This window comes from Mustela lutreola, chromosome 10 (genome assembly GCF_030435805.1).
Source record: "Mustela lutreola isolate mMusLut2 chromosome 10, mMusLut2.pri, whole genome shotgun sequence".
Classification (NCBI taxonomy): domain Eukaryota; kingdom Metazoa; phylum Chordata; class Mammalia; order Carnivora; family Mustelidae; genus Mustela; species Mustela lutreola.
The window spans coordinates 3,898,571-3,912,724 of NC_081299.1; the positions used below are offsets into that span (position 1 = coordinate 3,898,571).

Consider the following 14,154-nt stretch of genomic DNA (forward strand, 5'->3'; position numbering starts at 1 on the left):
ACCAGCCACTAGGTGACGATCTTGCACCGCGGACCCAGGGGGCGGACTCCAAATTCGCACCCGAGCCCGCCAGCGGCCGGAGAGGTATCCCCCATCCGCCCCCTGCCCCTAGCCCTCCTGAGCCAACCTCATGGGGGCTAGACGCCCCTGAGGCCGAGGCTGCCAGCTGCCTTCTAGGGCTTCTCCTACTAGGGCCTTGGTGCCTACCCCACAGCTCCATCCCGTAGCTGCTCCATGCCGGTCTCACTCGCTGTCTGGGGGGGCGAGGGGGGGGCGAGGGGGAGGCCTGCAGTAGTTGCATAGAAAAGGGGCACCGACCTAAAGGGTGGCACACTAGGAGGGATTCCAAACCCAGAGGAGAGACGTTTGGGGCAGCTGGCTGAGCAGTGCTGCTGTATCCTAGGAAAGTGTTTCCATGAAAGCAGCCCAGGAATGCCAGGTGCAAATTATAGGAAGTTTTTATTGTATCCTGTACAGAAGAGAAATGCTCAGTTGTCAAAAAACTACAAACGGATCCCTGGCTCTGAAGACAGGGCTCCCGCCCCTGTGAGCCCAGGTCAAGCTGCTGACGAAGGCAGCCAATAGGCCCGGGAGGCTCAGGGAGTGTGAGAGGGAGCTCCAGGCCCCAGGTTCCTCCAGTTGGGGTCCTCCCTCCTTTTTATTTCTGTAAAACCCAGAACTGGAGGGACTTTGGGGTACCAAGTCTCCCTGCAAGTATTGCCATCGGATATGAAGTACACAGATTAAAAACCCAACGTGACAAATGAGCGGACCTGAGCAGGGGTGGGTGCCACGGTGGCCAGCTGAGATCTCTGCCCCCACATGGCCTGTTGGTCTTTGAAGGCACGGCAGCACTGGCCAGAGGCAGCCCCTCCCATGGCTTAGGCCATCCCGCAGCTTCCTGCCTTGCTCACCTGTGACTAGCTCATCCCTCCCCTAATGACCCCCCCAACCCCCAGTGAGGGGCCAGGGAGGCCTCAGAAGCAGAGATGGATCCAGTCCCCTAGGCTTGACCCTCCCAGGGGTCTCTTCTGGGGCTGAGACCCTGTCAGCTGGATGAAGAAAGAGGCCTGGCAACAGGCAGGAGAGGTGGGAAGGATTGGGGAGAGGCTGCACAAGGCAGACAAGCTCCGTGTTGGCTCTGGGATTTGCTCCAGGTTTCCCTGTGAGCTGTGTGAGGCCATGGTGGGGAGGCGAGGTCTAGGAGGAGACCACCTCTGCATTTGCCTCTGTCCTTTCAGCTCAAGGTCACAGCTGTTCCTGGGCTTCTGCTCAGCCTGATTCTAAGGTCTCTCTCCAGGGAAGACCCAGCAAGCCCCTCCCCAACGCCCATGGCAAAGCCTAGGCCAGCAAAAGTCCTGCCCAGGAGAGAAAGTAAAGAGCCCTGCCCTCAGCAGGAACCAGACCTTAAAACTGGGAACCTGGGAGGCCTCTCAGCCAGGACCCCTCCCCAGGGGCACCAGGATAAGGAAGCCCATTCTCCCTTGGCTTCAGTTCTTTCCCAGCATGGACCCACGATCTTTATGGTGGGAGTCCTACGGGTGACTGGCTTGGTGGAGAGACGGATGAGGGCGGGGACACTAACAATGGTTAAGGTGGGTGGCGGTGCAAAGTGTTGTGCTTTAGCTGGGGTGTGGGTGGGGTGAGTTCCTGGGGAGGCCAGGGGCACTGAGAGTGGGAGGCCTCAGGTGCAAAGGCCACAGCAGGCCACACACTGAAGACTGACCCCCACAAAGGACCCACAGAGGCCCTAGATGCTCTCACACCCATGCAGGGGCTGGTGCACACAGACCAGAAGACTGCTCCAAACAGTCCTGTGAGTTAATATGGTCACCTGCTCATTACAGATGGGAAACGGAGGCAGAACTGCTCAGCAGGAACACCTGCTCAGAGAGCTTGTTTGGGCTCTGTAGACCCCTGTGCTTAGAGACCCTCTGTACCCTGCCCCCCGCGGGGGAGAGACAATTACAGTGCAAAGTGGAAAGCCAGGTGCAGTTAGTCCCATGGCTCCTGCAGGGCTGGGCTTTGTTCTGTCTGGTGGTAGCCTTCGTCCTGGGCTCCTTGCTGCTACCCCCATCCCCCCAATGCTGCTGCCCCAGGCTGGGCGAGGCACATCAGGGCGTGCAGAGCCTGCCTTTACCCAAGCCCGGCCTCGCTCTGCCCCGTGATGCCGTAGCCAGCAGCGGTCCAGGGCAGCCACCGACCCTCGGGGCGATGCCCGTGGCTCAGTCACGCAGGGAGGGCTGGCACTTGGCCAGGCGCCGTCCGTGGGCCCCGCGTGGCGCCGCCCGGAACCCGGCCTCGGTCAGCGTGGCATCTTGGGTGCTTTGGTCCCTGCGGGTGGCCCGGCCCGCCGGGCGCGCGTGGGGAAGCGCCCGCAGGCCCTAGGACGCGGACCCCAGCGAGTCCGAGTGCAGCGTGACGTAGCCCGAGGACTCGGAGGGCGAGCTCAGGAAGCTGCTGGTGCTGCCGCCGCCCGCCGCGCGGAGGCCCCCGGGCTCGCCCCACGACGCGCTCAGGCCGGTCCTCAGGGGTCCCGTGTGCGCGTGCGCGTGCGCGGCCGGGCGAGGCCCGGGGTACCGCTGCGCGCCGCCGCCGGCAGGGGGCGCCGCGTCCTCACCCGGCCGCGCGCTGTGGACGCGGGGCCCCGGCGGGGCGGGCGGGCGGCGCAGGGCCTGCGGCTCGCTCTCGAAGGCGGTCAGCGCGAAGGCGTCCGGCAGCAGCGAGGCCGAGGCGGAGCGGGCGCCGGGCCCGGGGCGGAGGCGCGGGCTGCCGGGGGGCGAGTCGCGGGCGCGGCGCCGGCCGCCGTCGGGGGCCGGGGGGCGCAGCGCCAGCAGGCTCTCGGCGGAGCGGCGGCGCGGGCGGAATGGGGGCGCGTCCTCTGCGAAGGCCCGCAGGCTGCCGCGGCGGCGCTCCGGCCCGGCGGGCAGCACCAGCGAGGCCAGGTCCTCGCCCGAGCCCCAGCGCGGCAGGAGGGCGGGCAGCGGCACGGCGGCCCACACCTCCGCGTCGTCGTGGGAGAAGCGTCGCGTGGGCGGGACCTGTCAGGACGGGCGGGGTTAACCCGGGCGGCCCTCCTGGAAAACGGGGACCGGCGCAGGGCTCAGCGAGGCAAGGCCTTGGGGAGGGCACGAGCCTCCCCGCTCTCCCCACTCCCCGCGTGAGCCCGGCCGACCGCAGCCCTGCCCTGCCCCTACCTGCAGGTACTGCATCTTGTTCTCCGGCAAGGGCCGCGGTGGGTAGAACTGGGGTGCGCCCCCCTCCAGGGCCGAGAGCTCATACTTGGCCATCCTGTCCAGGGCCGCAAAGTCGCCGCCATAGCTGTAGTCGAGCGAGTGCTCCAGCACCAGGTCCGGGGGGATGCCACCCTCCAGGCTGGGATCTGCAGGGCGGGAGCAAAAGCTTAGGGCCGTGGAAACCCCGGGGGGGTTTCCTCACTGTCCCGGGACAGTGAGTTCCAGCGACCCTCAGAGACAGGCATAGGGCAGAGGCCTGGGTTCAAACCATAACTGTGCCACCTTTTAGCTGTGGGACTGCGGAGAGCACCTGAGCCAGGTTGCTCCTCTTCCGCCATGGGGTGTGGTTACTGGGCGAGCTCTGGGGGAACTAAATACAGGTAGGGTCTGACAGTGCCCGGTACCTCGCAAAGGCTCAGCGGAGGGTAACGCTCATCACCAGGTGAGACAGCACTGGGGTCTCTGGGAGGCCCAGGGGGACCTCTAAGGGTGGAAGTTCTGGGGAGCGCGCTCGGTCCGGTGTCCACAGATACTACCTGGGACAGTCAGGCTGGACAGGAGAATGTCCCACAGGACACTTAGGTCGCTTAGGGGTTCCAGCACATTAGAGAACGCAGCCATCTTGGTGATCCTGCTGCTCTCAGCCCTCTCCCGGGGCCCGCTCCCAGGCCGCCCTCACCATTGTCTGAGTCCTCATCGTTAGCCATGAGGGTCACGCACTTCTCCCAGATGGCCTTGAGGTCGGCGCGGTAGCGGTCACAGGCCCAGAGGAATACAGGCAACAGGAGGGCCTGGGCCACCGAGCACCACAGCACACACAGCGCCATCCAGGGCGCCGAGGTGTCTGCCCGGAGGCTGCTGAAGCTCACCACCTGTGGGGACACGGCTGGACCTGGCACCTGGCAGGATCCCCGGCCACAGCCACCCTCCCCCACCCCGGCCCCACCTCACTTGTCCCACCTGCTGGAGGGAGAGGCAACAGACAGAGCTACAGGGTCCTGGGCAGGAAAAAGCCCGAGTGCGAGTAGAAGGGCACGTCCACCAGGAGCTGCCGGCTGCGGGCACAAACAGCCAGAGCCCCGTGTGCACACGGACAGCCCTTCACAGAGTGCCTTCCCCCATGCCAGCCTCGTGACTGCCCCAGGACAGAGGTGGGGGCATGGCTTACCAACCCCTTTTGGGGAAGAGGAAACAGGCTTGGAGAACCAGGTCTCAAACTTCCCCATTCAGGTACTTCTTTTGCCATCCCGATGCCTCTGTGGACACATGGCCTACCCTGGGGGCGGGGGTGGGGGCAGGGCAGGAGGTCTGGGTCTTGGACCTCAGAGGAGACTCAAAGGAGTCTGAGAATCAACCAGGTAGGCTTTGGGTCCCTGCCCAGGGACCCTCATTCCTCCTGTCCCAGGACAGTTCCTTCCCCCACCCAGAGTGACATTTAATTATTCCAACAGAGCAGAAATGGGTAGGATACACTCATTGTACTAGTTCTGCTGTGTGACCCTCTAAAAGGTGCTGAACCTCTCTGGGCTCAGTTTCTTCATCTGTGAAATGGGCCAGGAACACCCCAGAGTGAAGTGAGGATCCCTGACAGACACTGTGCCAGGCTCGCAGCATGGAGTGGGCTCCAGAAACGACACTCCCTCCATGCCCTGAAGAGAAGCTGGGGAGGCTCTCCTTCCACTGCTGTCCCCTTCTGGCTCTGTGTTTTATACATGCTCCTTCCCTCCATCAGCACAGGCTGGAGACGCGGGGCCTTGCTGCACACAGAACCCAGTACCTGGCAGTGGCGGTGGAGGGGGCAGGCTTACCAGGCCCTCTGAGAGTGGGGCCACCGCGTCCCGAGTGTGTCCCCTGACTATGAGGCCGCCACCCCACCTGCCACCTTCTGGAGCTTGTGTCCTACAGTAACTCCAAGGAGAGAGCCCTGCCCAGCTGCCTGGACAGTCTCTGACTAATCCTTGCCCGGAAACCCCTCCATACCCCGGTCCAGACTTTTCAAGGGGTTGGGCTGGAGCCCTGGGTGCGAGGGCCCGGCTGCTGAACCCAGATTTCATATCTGGGCCAAGTGGCTATGTTCCTCTTCCTTCCACACCCTCTGATTCGAATGGGCCTCCCTTTGGTGAGGAAACGTCCCCTACAGTGTGCCAGAAAGACCCTGGGCTCCACATTTCCCGGACATGGGCTTTTATCTTTAGGTGGGTTATGGTACCCCTCTGAACCTCGTTTCCAAATCTACAGAATGCAGAGGGCGATAATGCCTTCCTCCTGCCTCCAGGGACCAGATGGGAGGATTCAACCACCTGATACCGGGAGTGCGCCCAGCCCCAGAGCTGCCCCAGAGCCCAGTCCCCCCAGAGGCTCACTCACCAGCACAGGGAAGCCCATGAGGCAGTCATAGATGATGACGATGGTGGCCACCAGCCCCGTGATCTGCAGCGAGGTTTTGGCCGGCTCAGAGCCGTCGATGGATGAGCGGCGCTTGCCCTGAGCGTCCTCCACCACGATGGTGGGCACCGTGAAGGCGCGGTGGCCGGCCCGCGGCCCCACCTGCACAGCCAGCGTCTGGAAGAGGGCGATGGCGGTGCAGACCACGCCCGTGGCCACGCTGCCACCCACTAGCAGCAGGAAGCAGACACCAAAGCCGAGGCCGATCTCGGCCACGATGAAGCGGCAGCCGTGGGTGTAGAAGCGCTCGCTGGTGTCGTGCCAGCCGACGGCCGGCAGGGCAGACAGGATGAAGGACACCATCCAGATGCCCATGACCGTGTGTACCGCCTGCTTCTTGGCGTTGCTCAGCCTGGGATGCGGTGGGGGCAGGAGCGAGGGGTCACTCGTAGGGTCCTCCCAGAGCCCTGGGCCCCTAGTACCTCATTATCATGAAACGGCCAGCGAAGTGGGGCCTGTCCCTTGCCCAGGGGATCCTCCTGCAGGTGGTGGTGGCACATCCCTCCCGCCAAGCATTTCCGTGCTGGACACCATGGACACACCCGCACACACAGGTGTGCAGCCCAGAGCAGCCCCTCCCGTGCCTCCGGCCTGCCCGCAGCACAGCACAGGGGGCCGTTTCTGCACCCCGTGCCCCAGGGGCCTCTGTGCTCCCTTCCCCCGCGCCCCCCCAGGACCACCAGGCGCCGAAGTGCGAGTGCGCGCCCGGGCTCACCGATAGTTGACGGGCCAGCGGACCATCCACATGCGGTGGTAGGAGAGGGAGGTGACGGAGAAGCAGGTGGCCAGGGTGAGGGTGTAGAAGGTGGAGACAAAGACCTTGCAGAGGCCCTCATTCCACTCGTAGTCGGGGCGCTGCCGCCGCAGCTGCACCACGGCGTAGGTGGCGATGGGCACCGCCACGTTGAGCATGTGGGTGGCCGCGAGCGTGCACAGCAGAAACTCCAGCGGCTTCCACTTCTTCTGCTTGGCACCCACGCTCAGGATGCCCCAGGCGTTGGCCAGGAGGGAAAGGCCACCACATGCCAACCAGCCCACCGCACTGCCAGGCAGCCGCCGCTCATCACTCATGGTGCAGACGGGAGCTGGCCGCCAGCTGAGACATCCTCGGGGCCAGGGCTTGGCTCGGAGCAGCGGCGCTCACACGCACGGGCTCCAAGACACCAGGGACTGCGAGCATCTGTGGGGGCGGTGGGGAGAAGCCAATGAGTGCTCCGAGACGGTCCCTCTGGTTGCGGCATCAAAGCTCCTGGGGCTCCCCTGACCTGCGTGGTCCTGGCTTGGACTGGGCTGCTCGGCCCTCCTCTCTACTCCAGGGCCTCTAGCCCATGTCCCTGGCACCTGGGGACCTAGCCAGGGGTCCCCAATAAGTGTGAACACCCTCCTTTCCACCCACTCCTGGCCAAGGTATGGAATCTGGGTTTGCTCCCAGGACAGCTGCCTCCTCAGGGAAGCAACCAGGCAGGGTCCCGAGAGGCATTCTTGCCCTGGGGGCCCTAGCCCTGGCAGGAACCAGCACCCTCACCCTGAGTGTCTCACATCTCACACAACCCAAACAATGTGTCTGCAGGGCACATCAGGGCCCCTTATCTTAACTTGTCCCACTTCATTTGGCCAAATGAGGGCATGCCTTGGGGGTGAGCCCCCTGAACCTCCCTGTGCAGTAGGGGCGACATGGTGACCACTTCCATGGCCATCTTGGCAAGGGCAGCCTACTTGGCCCAGGTCAGCCTCCTACTGGCTTTGTGGTTGGCAGGTCCCGGCGCCGCCACAGGCTGGGCTCCCATTAAGTTCCAGCATATTAGCTGTGTGGCTTAAGCAAGGTTCCGGCACCCACATCCTTTGTAACGGGGACCATGGTGATTCCTCCGGGGGGAGGCTGGGGTGGACAGATGCCACGTCTTTAAAGCCCTGGGCTAAGCCTCGCACACAGTGGGTGCTCTGGGTGGTGGTCACGGTTATGCTGTGGGTCCTGGTCTTGCACACAGTGGGTGCTCTGGGGAGGCGACCAGTACTATGCTGTGGATGCCTGGGACAGCATGGGCCTGCCTGCAGACGGCCGAGGGACCAGACCTTGACCCCAAGAAGGAACTGCCAAGAGCGTATGGCCATGAGCCCGGGACACAGGATGTTGAGCAGAACACACATGTAGCAGAGGCTCTCCGTCTTGCCAGACTGCAGGGCTCTAAGTCCCTCCCACCCCTTCCCTGCCCAGCAGCCCCAAACCCTGCCCCTGTGCAAAACCCGGTTGGTCCCTCTGATGTGAGGCCCACAATAGGCCTCTGTGGCCATAGCCTGCAAGAGGCAGCCTGGGGAGAAGTACAATGCTAAGTGAAGGCCTACTGTGCGCCCTGCGACACTTGGCCCTTTTTACTCTGGACCCCATTTAATCTCACGGGTTCCAATCCTCTTGCATCCAACACCTTATTTTTTTTGTTGTTTTTTTAAAGATTTTCTTTATTTGACAAAGAGAGATCACAAGTAGGAGGAGGGGCAGGCAGAGAGAGAGGGGGAAGCAGGCTCCCTGCCAGGCAGAGAACCTGATGTGGGGCTTGATCCCAGAACCCTGAGATCATGACCTGAACAGAAGGCTTAACCCACTGAGCCACTCCGGTGCCCCATTGCCTCCAACACATTATGAGCACCCACTGTTCCAGACACAGCCATGCGATCCCCAGGGGCTCTTACCCAGCGTGGAATGGACAGGCCACAGCAGGGCCCTGGCTCTCCAGGCAGGGGAAGCAGTACCGCTTGGTCTGGGTGTCAGGCGTCCCTTCCTGCCTCATCTAGAGTTCTTTTGGTGTCTCTGTGGCCCGACCCCCCCCATCCCCAATACTGAAGGACTTCTCAGGGATGAGTCGCATTCACCCCTGTGCCCCTGTTGCGGGCCTGCCCCGACCCCTGACCAAGGGGAGGAGTGCATTCTGGACTACGCCAGTGCTCCTTAAGGGTCTTCTAAGGGGTTGGGGGGGTTCTGGAGACAGGGAAATTCCTTCCCGAACATCAGGCTTCTGCTGACAGAGCACCCTCCTCTTCCCCACCCAAGATCCAGTGTGGGAGGTGGGGTGGCCCCACGGGACCCTCCCCTAGCCATTCCAGTGTCCAGCAAACCTCTCGGACCTCAGCACACAGAGGCCACATGGGGCTGGGTAAAGAGCTTGTTAGACTCTTGCCCGCCAGCCAGTTACGGACTCAGCTGGGCCTTGTTCTTCTCCTCTGTGAGCTGGACATGATAGGATCACCTGGGAAGGTGCTTTGGGTGGTAGACAAGCTCCGCGATGGAACGGAGCCAAGTACACAGTAAGCGCTCAATGAATGCTTGCCACGTGGAAGTCTGTACTAGAGCCCTGTGAGCTCACTGAGTTCTGCCGTCCCTTAAGGGCCAAGGCACTGAGCTTGAGGATAGATACAGCCACCCTGAGCAGAACCTGGGACAGCCCAGCCTTGGGGCAAGGAAGCCTGGGGCAGAGCAGGTTGGCTGTGGGGGCCCGTGGTGGGCAGACGCAGACACCAGTGATCTCTACGCTGTCAAACAGGAAGCTCGACTCGGTGTGCACCTGGTGGGCCAGCATCTATTTCCACCCTAGGCCCTGGGCCCACTGGGGCAGGGTGGTGGGGAAGGGGCCACCGGCTGTCACGGGCATAACCTTTGACGGTGCCAGCTCTGCCCCCTGTCTGGCCTGTGTCTCACTGCAGGCAAAGGCTCTAGGTCTGTTGGCAGGAGAACATGCCTTGCCTGGAGTGGGAGCAAGCAGTGTGAACAGGCACACTTCCCAGTTAGTGTTCCCAGGGATGATGTGTGGTCGATACTGACATTATCCCCATTTTAAAGATAGTCCAGTAAAGATAGAGAAAGGTTAAACCATTTGCCCAAGCTATGAAGTGTCTGAACCAGGACCCAAGCCCCAGTTGGCTGACATCAAACTCCTGGCCTCTCAAACCCAAGCCCAAACCCTAACCTTAACCCAAACCCAAGCAGGAACAGGTACTTTTGGTTCCTTGAGCTGAGATTACCTTTCTCAACTCAGAGACCCCTGCAGGCTGGGCCGTGCTGTTCCACACTGCAGATGGGAACACTGAGTCTCAGAACCTGCACCCAGACAGGGAGGAAGTGCGAGAAGGGGTTTGGAGCCTGGGACTCCTGAGAGCGGTGGCGCTGGGATGGGGGAAGAATGTCACTGGGGAGTGAATGCCAAGGTCCCCAAATGCACGGTGAGGGGGGCTGACGTGCAGGAACTGGGAGACCCCTTCCTCCAGGCTGATGGGGCGCCCACAGTTCATTCTCCACAGGGAGCCGCAGACCTGGAGGGCCAGACCCCAGGCTAGGCTCCAGCCAGTGTGGGCCACACCCAGGTGTCGCCGCCCCCCACTGGGAAGTTTCTTCCGCCACAGGCTCCAAGCGTCCCTCCAGCGTTTCAGGTCAGGGCTTCCCGCCTCGCCCAGATGCTGGAGCCCCTCCTTCCCCCCGCCCCCCACCCCCGGTCCCACAACGCAGGGCCGACTGCAGGGCGTGACCCGCGTGGGACCCGGCCGGCCCAGAAGCCTCCCTCCGCAGGGTCTGCGGGCGGGGCCCCCGCGTGACGTCACGGCCCCGGGCCAATGAAGCCTCGCGGCCCCGGGGCTCTATTGCGCAACAAAGAGAACCCAGAACTTGAAAGGATTCCCCGGGCTCCAGGCGGCCTCCAGATTCACCGCCCAGCGCGCGCGGGGCCTGCGCCGCGCCCGCCGGCCCCCAGCTGCGCCCCGCCCGCGCTGCCCCTCACGGCCCGCAAGGCCGGGCCCCGCCGCCGCCAGGGCGGGGCTCGCTGCGCGGAGCCTCCGCATCTCCGGCACGCCCCCCGCCCGCCACGCCCTCCCCCCAGTCCCGCGGTCCCGGCTCCTCGGCGCTCCGATGCTCCCGCCCAACGCGGCGCGTCCCTGCCCGCCGGTCCCTAGCGGGACCCCCAGCTCCACCCAGCCCCGAGGGCGCGTCCGAGCTCCCACCCGGGGGCCGGACGCCCCAACGGGTTACTCTGCGTAGGGGGGTGGGCCCAGTACCCCCAGACTGGCCGTCCCCGCTCCCTGCAAGCCGCGGGGCCGGACCCGGAGTTGGGGGGAGGGGCGGGGGAGAGACCGAGGAAGAGGCCGGCCCCAGGGAAGTTACCCCGAAGGTCCCCAAGTCGGGGGTGGCGATGCGCGGCCCCTCGGACAGACCGTGAGACCAACAGACCGCAGGCAGCCCTCCCTGCCCAGAGCCCTCCCGCCGGGGGTCCTCCGTCCCGGGGTCCTCCCACCCAGCCGCGCTCGGGCTCGGGCGGCGGCGCTCACCCTGCATTCGGGCGCCCGGGGCTCCTGCTCGCTGCTCCCGCCTCCGGCTCCGGCTGCGGCTCTCGAGCTCCCCGGCCAAGCGCGGGCCGCCGGGGGCCGCGGGGGTGGCTGGCGGCGGAGCGGCCCGCGGGCCGGGGCATCCTGGCGGCGCCGCCCGGGGCCCGCGCGTTCGGCTCGGTTCCGCTCGGCCCGCCGCCCCTCCCTTCCCTCCCGCCGCCGCCGCCGCCGCCGCCGCCGCCGCCGCGCTCGGCTCGCGCTGCTCTGCTGGCTGCGCTCGGGCGGCCGGGGGCGGGGGGCGGAGCAGGGCGCATGCCTCCGCCCCGCCCCTCGGACCGCCCCGCCCCCGGAGGCGAGGCCCGCCGCCGAGGCCGTCTGTCCGCGCATCTGTCGGTCCTTGGTTCTCCCGCCCCTCGCCGCCGTGGGACTGCAGCCCCCTATGGAGGGCGTCCGCTTCGTCGCCGTCTCGGGTCGGTCCCCTGCCCCGATGTCGCCTCCAAGCCCACTGGGAAAGAGAAGGCCCAGAGCTCTGGTGGCTGGCGGGCCAAGGGGCCTGGGGCGAGAAAGGACAGAACGAACCTAGGGCCAGGGGTATGGGGGGCTCCTGGAGGCCTTCCCGGAGGAAGCCACATCTAAGGTGAACAATAGCGGTGGGGTGTGGAGGGGACGTGGGGCATCTGAGGATTAGCTCCTTCCAGGAACTGGGCAGTTTGTCGGATCAGGGCCTGAGGCAAGGAGGTGGAAGTTTGGACCAGTTAAGTATTCAGACTCATCCTGTATTGGGGAGCAGGGGTGGGGGGTCCATGCCACAGGGGTCCCAGGTGTTTGCCCCGACCCCCATGGGCTCAGAAATGTTCTCAAGCTGGAACCAGGACAACACAGCCAGGAGAGGCCAGGCCTACAACCCAGAACTCTTGCCCGCCCCCCGCCCCAGGAGCAACCCACTTTACACTCCTGGCAGGGGCACAGGCTGCCACCCATAGACATCTAGAGGACATCCTATCAGTGTCCTTGACTGGGGGCGCCTCTGGAGATGGCTGGAGTCACAAGAGAATGCTTGGTGGCATCTCGGTCTCCCATCCAGGCAGTGGACACTGTGTGTCTCCACTCTCCTGTCTCTAGATTGCCCATGACCACACACCCTGGGCACAAGGCCTCCATCACTCTGGGCTGTTGGCACAGCTCTGCCCTTCCCGTGTACCTGGGAAGCATTCACGAGCGCACAACCCGGTGTCTGGAGGAAGGGGGGCCCCGTCCAGACAGGACCAGACCCAGCCAAATGCAGCCAATGCTGCCTGCACCCCTCCACAGCCCTGCCCACTCCCCCGATCTCCACATCCCAGGAGCCAATGGGGCTCGAAGGCCTCAGGATCAGTCCTCTGAGACAAGAGTAAAGGTGTTTGTATCCAAAGCCTCCACAATGAAGCGGGGCTGGTGAACAGGGCGCCTTGGGCCATGTGCTCTGTGTATGTGGCTTCTGGGCAGTCAGGATCCCTAGTGAGCCCTCGGTGGAGAGGCAGCTCCCTGACCAGGCGGCCCTGGTTATAAATGGGCCACCAGCAGTGAGAAGCTGGCACAAGGAGGCTGGTCATCAGGTGACATTTCTAAGGCAAACATAGGCCACCCAGTCATCCCTAGCTTGAGGCCACTCTGCCGCCCCACTGACAGAGGGCAAACTGCCCCAGGCGTTTGGCTCCCCCGGCCCAGCTCACCCACTACTGCCCTTACTGGTGTCCCTGCCCTGGGCTCAGCTGCCTCTGGGGGCGGGTAGGAATGGGCCTCCAGCAGCCATCCTGGAGGCCTTGTGCTAAATGCTGTTAGTCTGGGCTCCTCCCAGCTGCCTTGGGAGGTGGAATTTGGGTACCTGCCTTGCCCAAAGCCGCACAGACGAGCAGCCAAGCCAGGACAGAGGAAGATGTGGATGTCCTGGTGTCCCCCTTCCCTTGGGGAATGCAAGGGCTCAGGCACTGCCATTACCAGTTCCGATTTCAAGGACCACGGTTTGGCCAGCCAGGCTTTCTGTGGACGTCCCCAGCCCGGGCACCACCCGTGGCCTTCAGGTCAGCGTGGGGGCTGGGTGGGGCTGGGGCGGCTGCGGGCTCTGCGGCTGCGGCTTCCTGGGCCGTGTCCCCTCTCCCTGCTTCCAGGCAGGAAATAACCCCGTCAGCTGGGACTGGGGCCTGAAACGGATTCCGAAGCTCTTGGCGGCGTTTCTGCACATCTGCAGGAGGGAGATGGAGGGGATCTGGAGCCCCTTCTCTGTGGGCCTCATGGAGCCCCGTGAGGGGCTGGAGCTGCAGGGGCCGGGCTCCATCTCCAGGCTTCCAGGATGAGCCCCCACCACCAGGTGTGCTTGGTGGAGGAATCTTTCTCGGTCACGGGAGGTGAAGGATGGGCCCACGTTGTGGCCTTGGCAGCTTGTCTGCCCCCCTGAGGGTACTGGTCTGGGTGCACACACAGCTTCCCATCTCACACAGGCACGTGCAGACAGGCACACCCAGGGCCATAGATGTGCACGTGCACACAGACACACACACAGTCGTTCACTGGCACCATTCTCTCTCTCTCTCTCTCTCTCTCACACACACACACACACACACACACACACACACACGCTGCCCCTCAGACCCCCATCCCACAAGCCTTCCCAATAACCTGTTGGCCTGAGTGGCTGGGGGTTTCCATGACAGGCACAGGGGCCCTGGCACCAGCTGGGAGACTCCTTCTAGCAAAATCTCTGCCTTTATCCAGAAGGCCAAGGTATCAGAGCTGCTTCCACCAAGAGGTGGAGGGAAGCCAGGGCAGGGCTCCTATATGCTGAGCATGCTCTGGCCGGGCGCGCTCAGCTTTCTCTGCACATCAGCTTCCAGAGTCCTCGAAAGCACCTTCCACCTCCATCTGCAGGAAGGCCGCGGGATGCTCAGGGCTGGCGTCTTGCACAGGCCAGAGAGAGGGCAAGTGGGGGGTTGGTGCCTCCAGGCCAGGACATGGAACCAGGGCCTTGGGAGGGAAGGAGTGTCCTCTCTAGCCAGCAAGTCATCAGGCACACCCGAGATCTGGGGTACACACAGGTATGGGCCCTCACTGGCGGGTGGGGAGGAAGGGGAGGTGGGCCCATGGAAGCCTCTAGCTCCCGCATCTGTGCCCATCAGGAAAGCAGCACTCCCCT

At 64.0% G+C, this 14,154-nt stretch overlaps 1 protein-coding gene across 2 annotated transcripts; it reads right to left on the reverse strand.

Annotated features, from left to right (window-relative positions):
• Positions 1 to 433: 433 nt before the first annotated feature.
• On the reverse strand, positions 434 to 11,185 carry GPR153 (G protein-coupled receptor 153). Of its 2 annotated transcripts, XM_059135149.1 has the most exons (7): positions 10,989 to 11,185; positions 6,397 to 6,861; positions 5,604 to 6,033; positions 4,405 to 4,512; positions 3,916 to 4,108; positions 3,198 to 3,382; positions 434 to 3,041 (listed from the first exon to the last, which is right to left on the reverse strand). In XM_059135149.1, the coding sequence occupies exons 2-7, from the start codon at positions 6,750 to 6,752 to the stop codon at positions 2,385 to 2,387; spliced, it is 1,929 nt and encodes a 642-aa protein (XP_058991132.1). In that variant the 5' UTR covers positions 6,753 to 6,861; positions 10,989 to 11,185; the 3' UTR covers positions 434 to 2,384. The 2 variants fall into 2 exon arrangements, with proteins under 2 accessions (XP_058991132.1, XP_058991133.1); XM_059135150.1 differs by lacking the exon at positions 4,405 to 4,512.
• Between the last annotated feature and the right edge of the window lie 2,969 nt (positions 11,186 to 14,154).

Excerpts from the sequence above, each read along its gene's own strand:
- GPR153 (XM_059135149.1), bottom strand. The coding sequence starts at position 6,752 with ATGAGTGATGAGCGGCGGCTGCCTGGCAGTGCGGTGGGCTGGTTGGCA. Across the intron at positions 6,034-6,396 it reads CGCTGGCCCGTCAACTATCG|GCTGAGCAACGCCAAGAAGC; the intron begins GTGAGCCCGGGC and ends ACCGCATCCCAG. Across the intron at positions 3,383-3,915 it reads CGATGAGGACTCAGACAATG|ATCCCAGCCTGGAGGGTGGC; the intron begins GTGAGGGCGGCC and ends CCCGCCCTGCAG.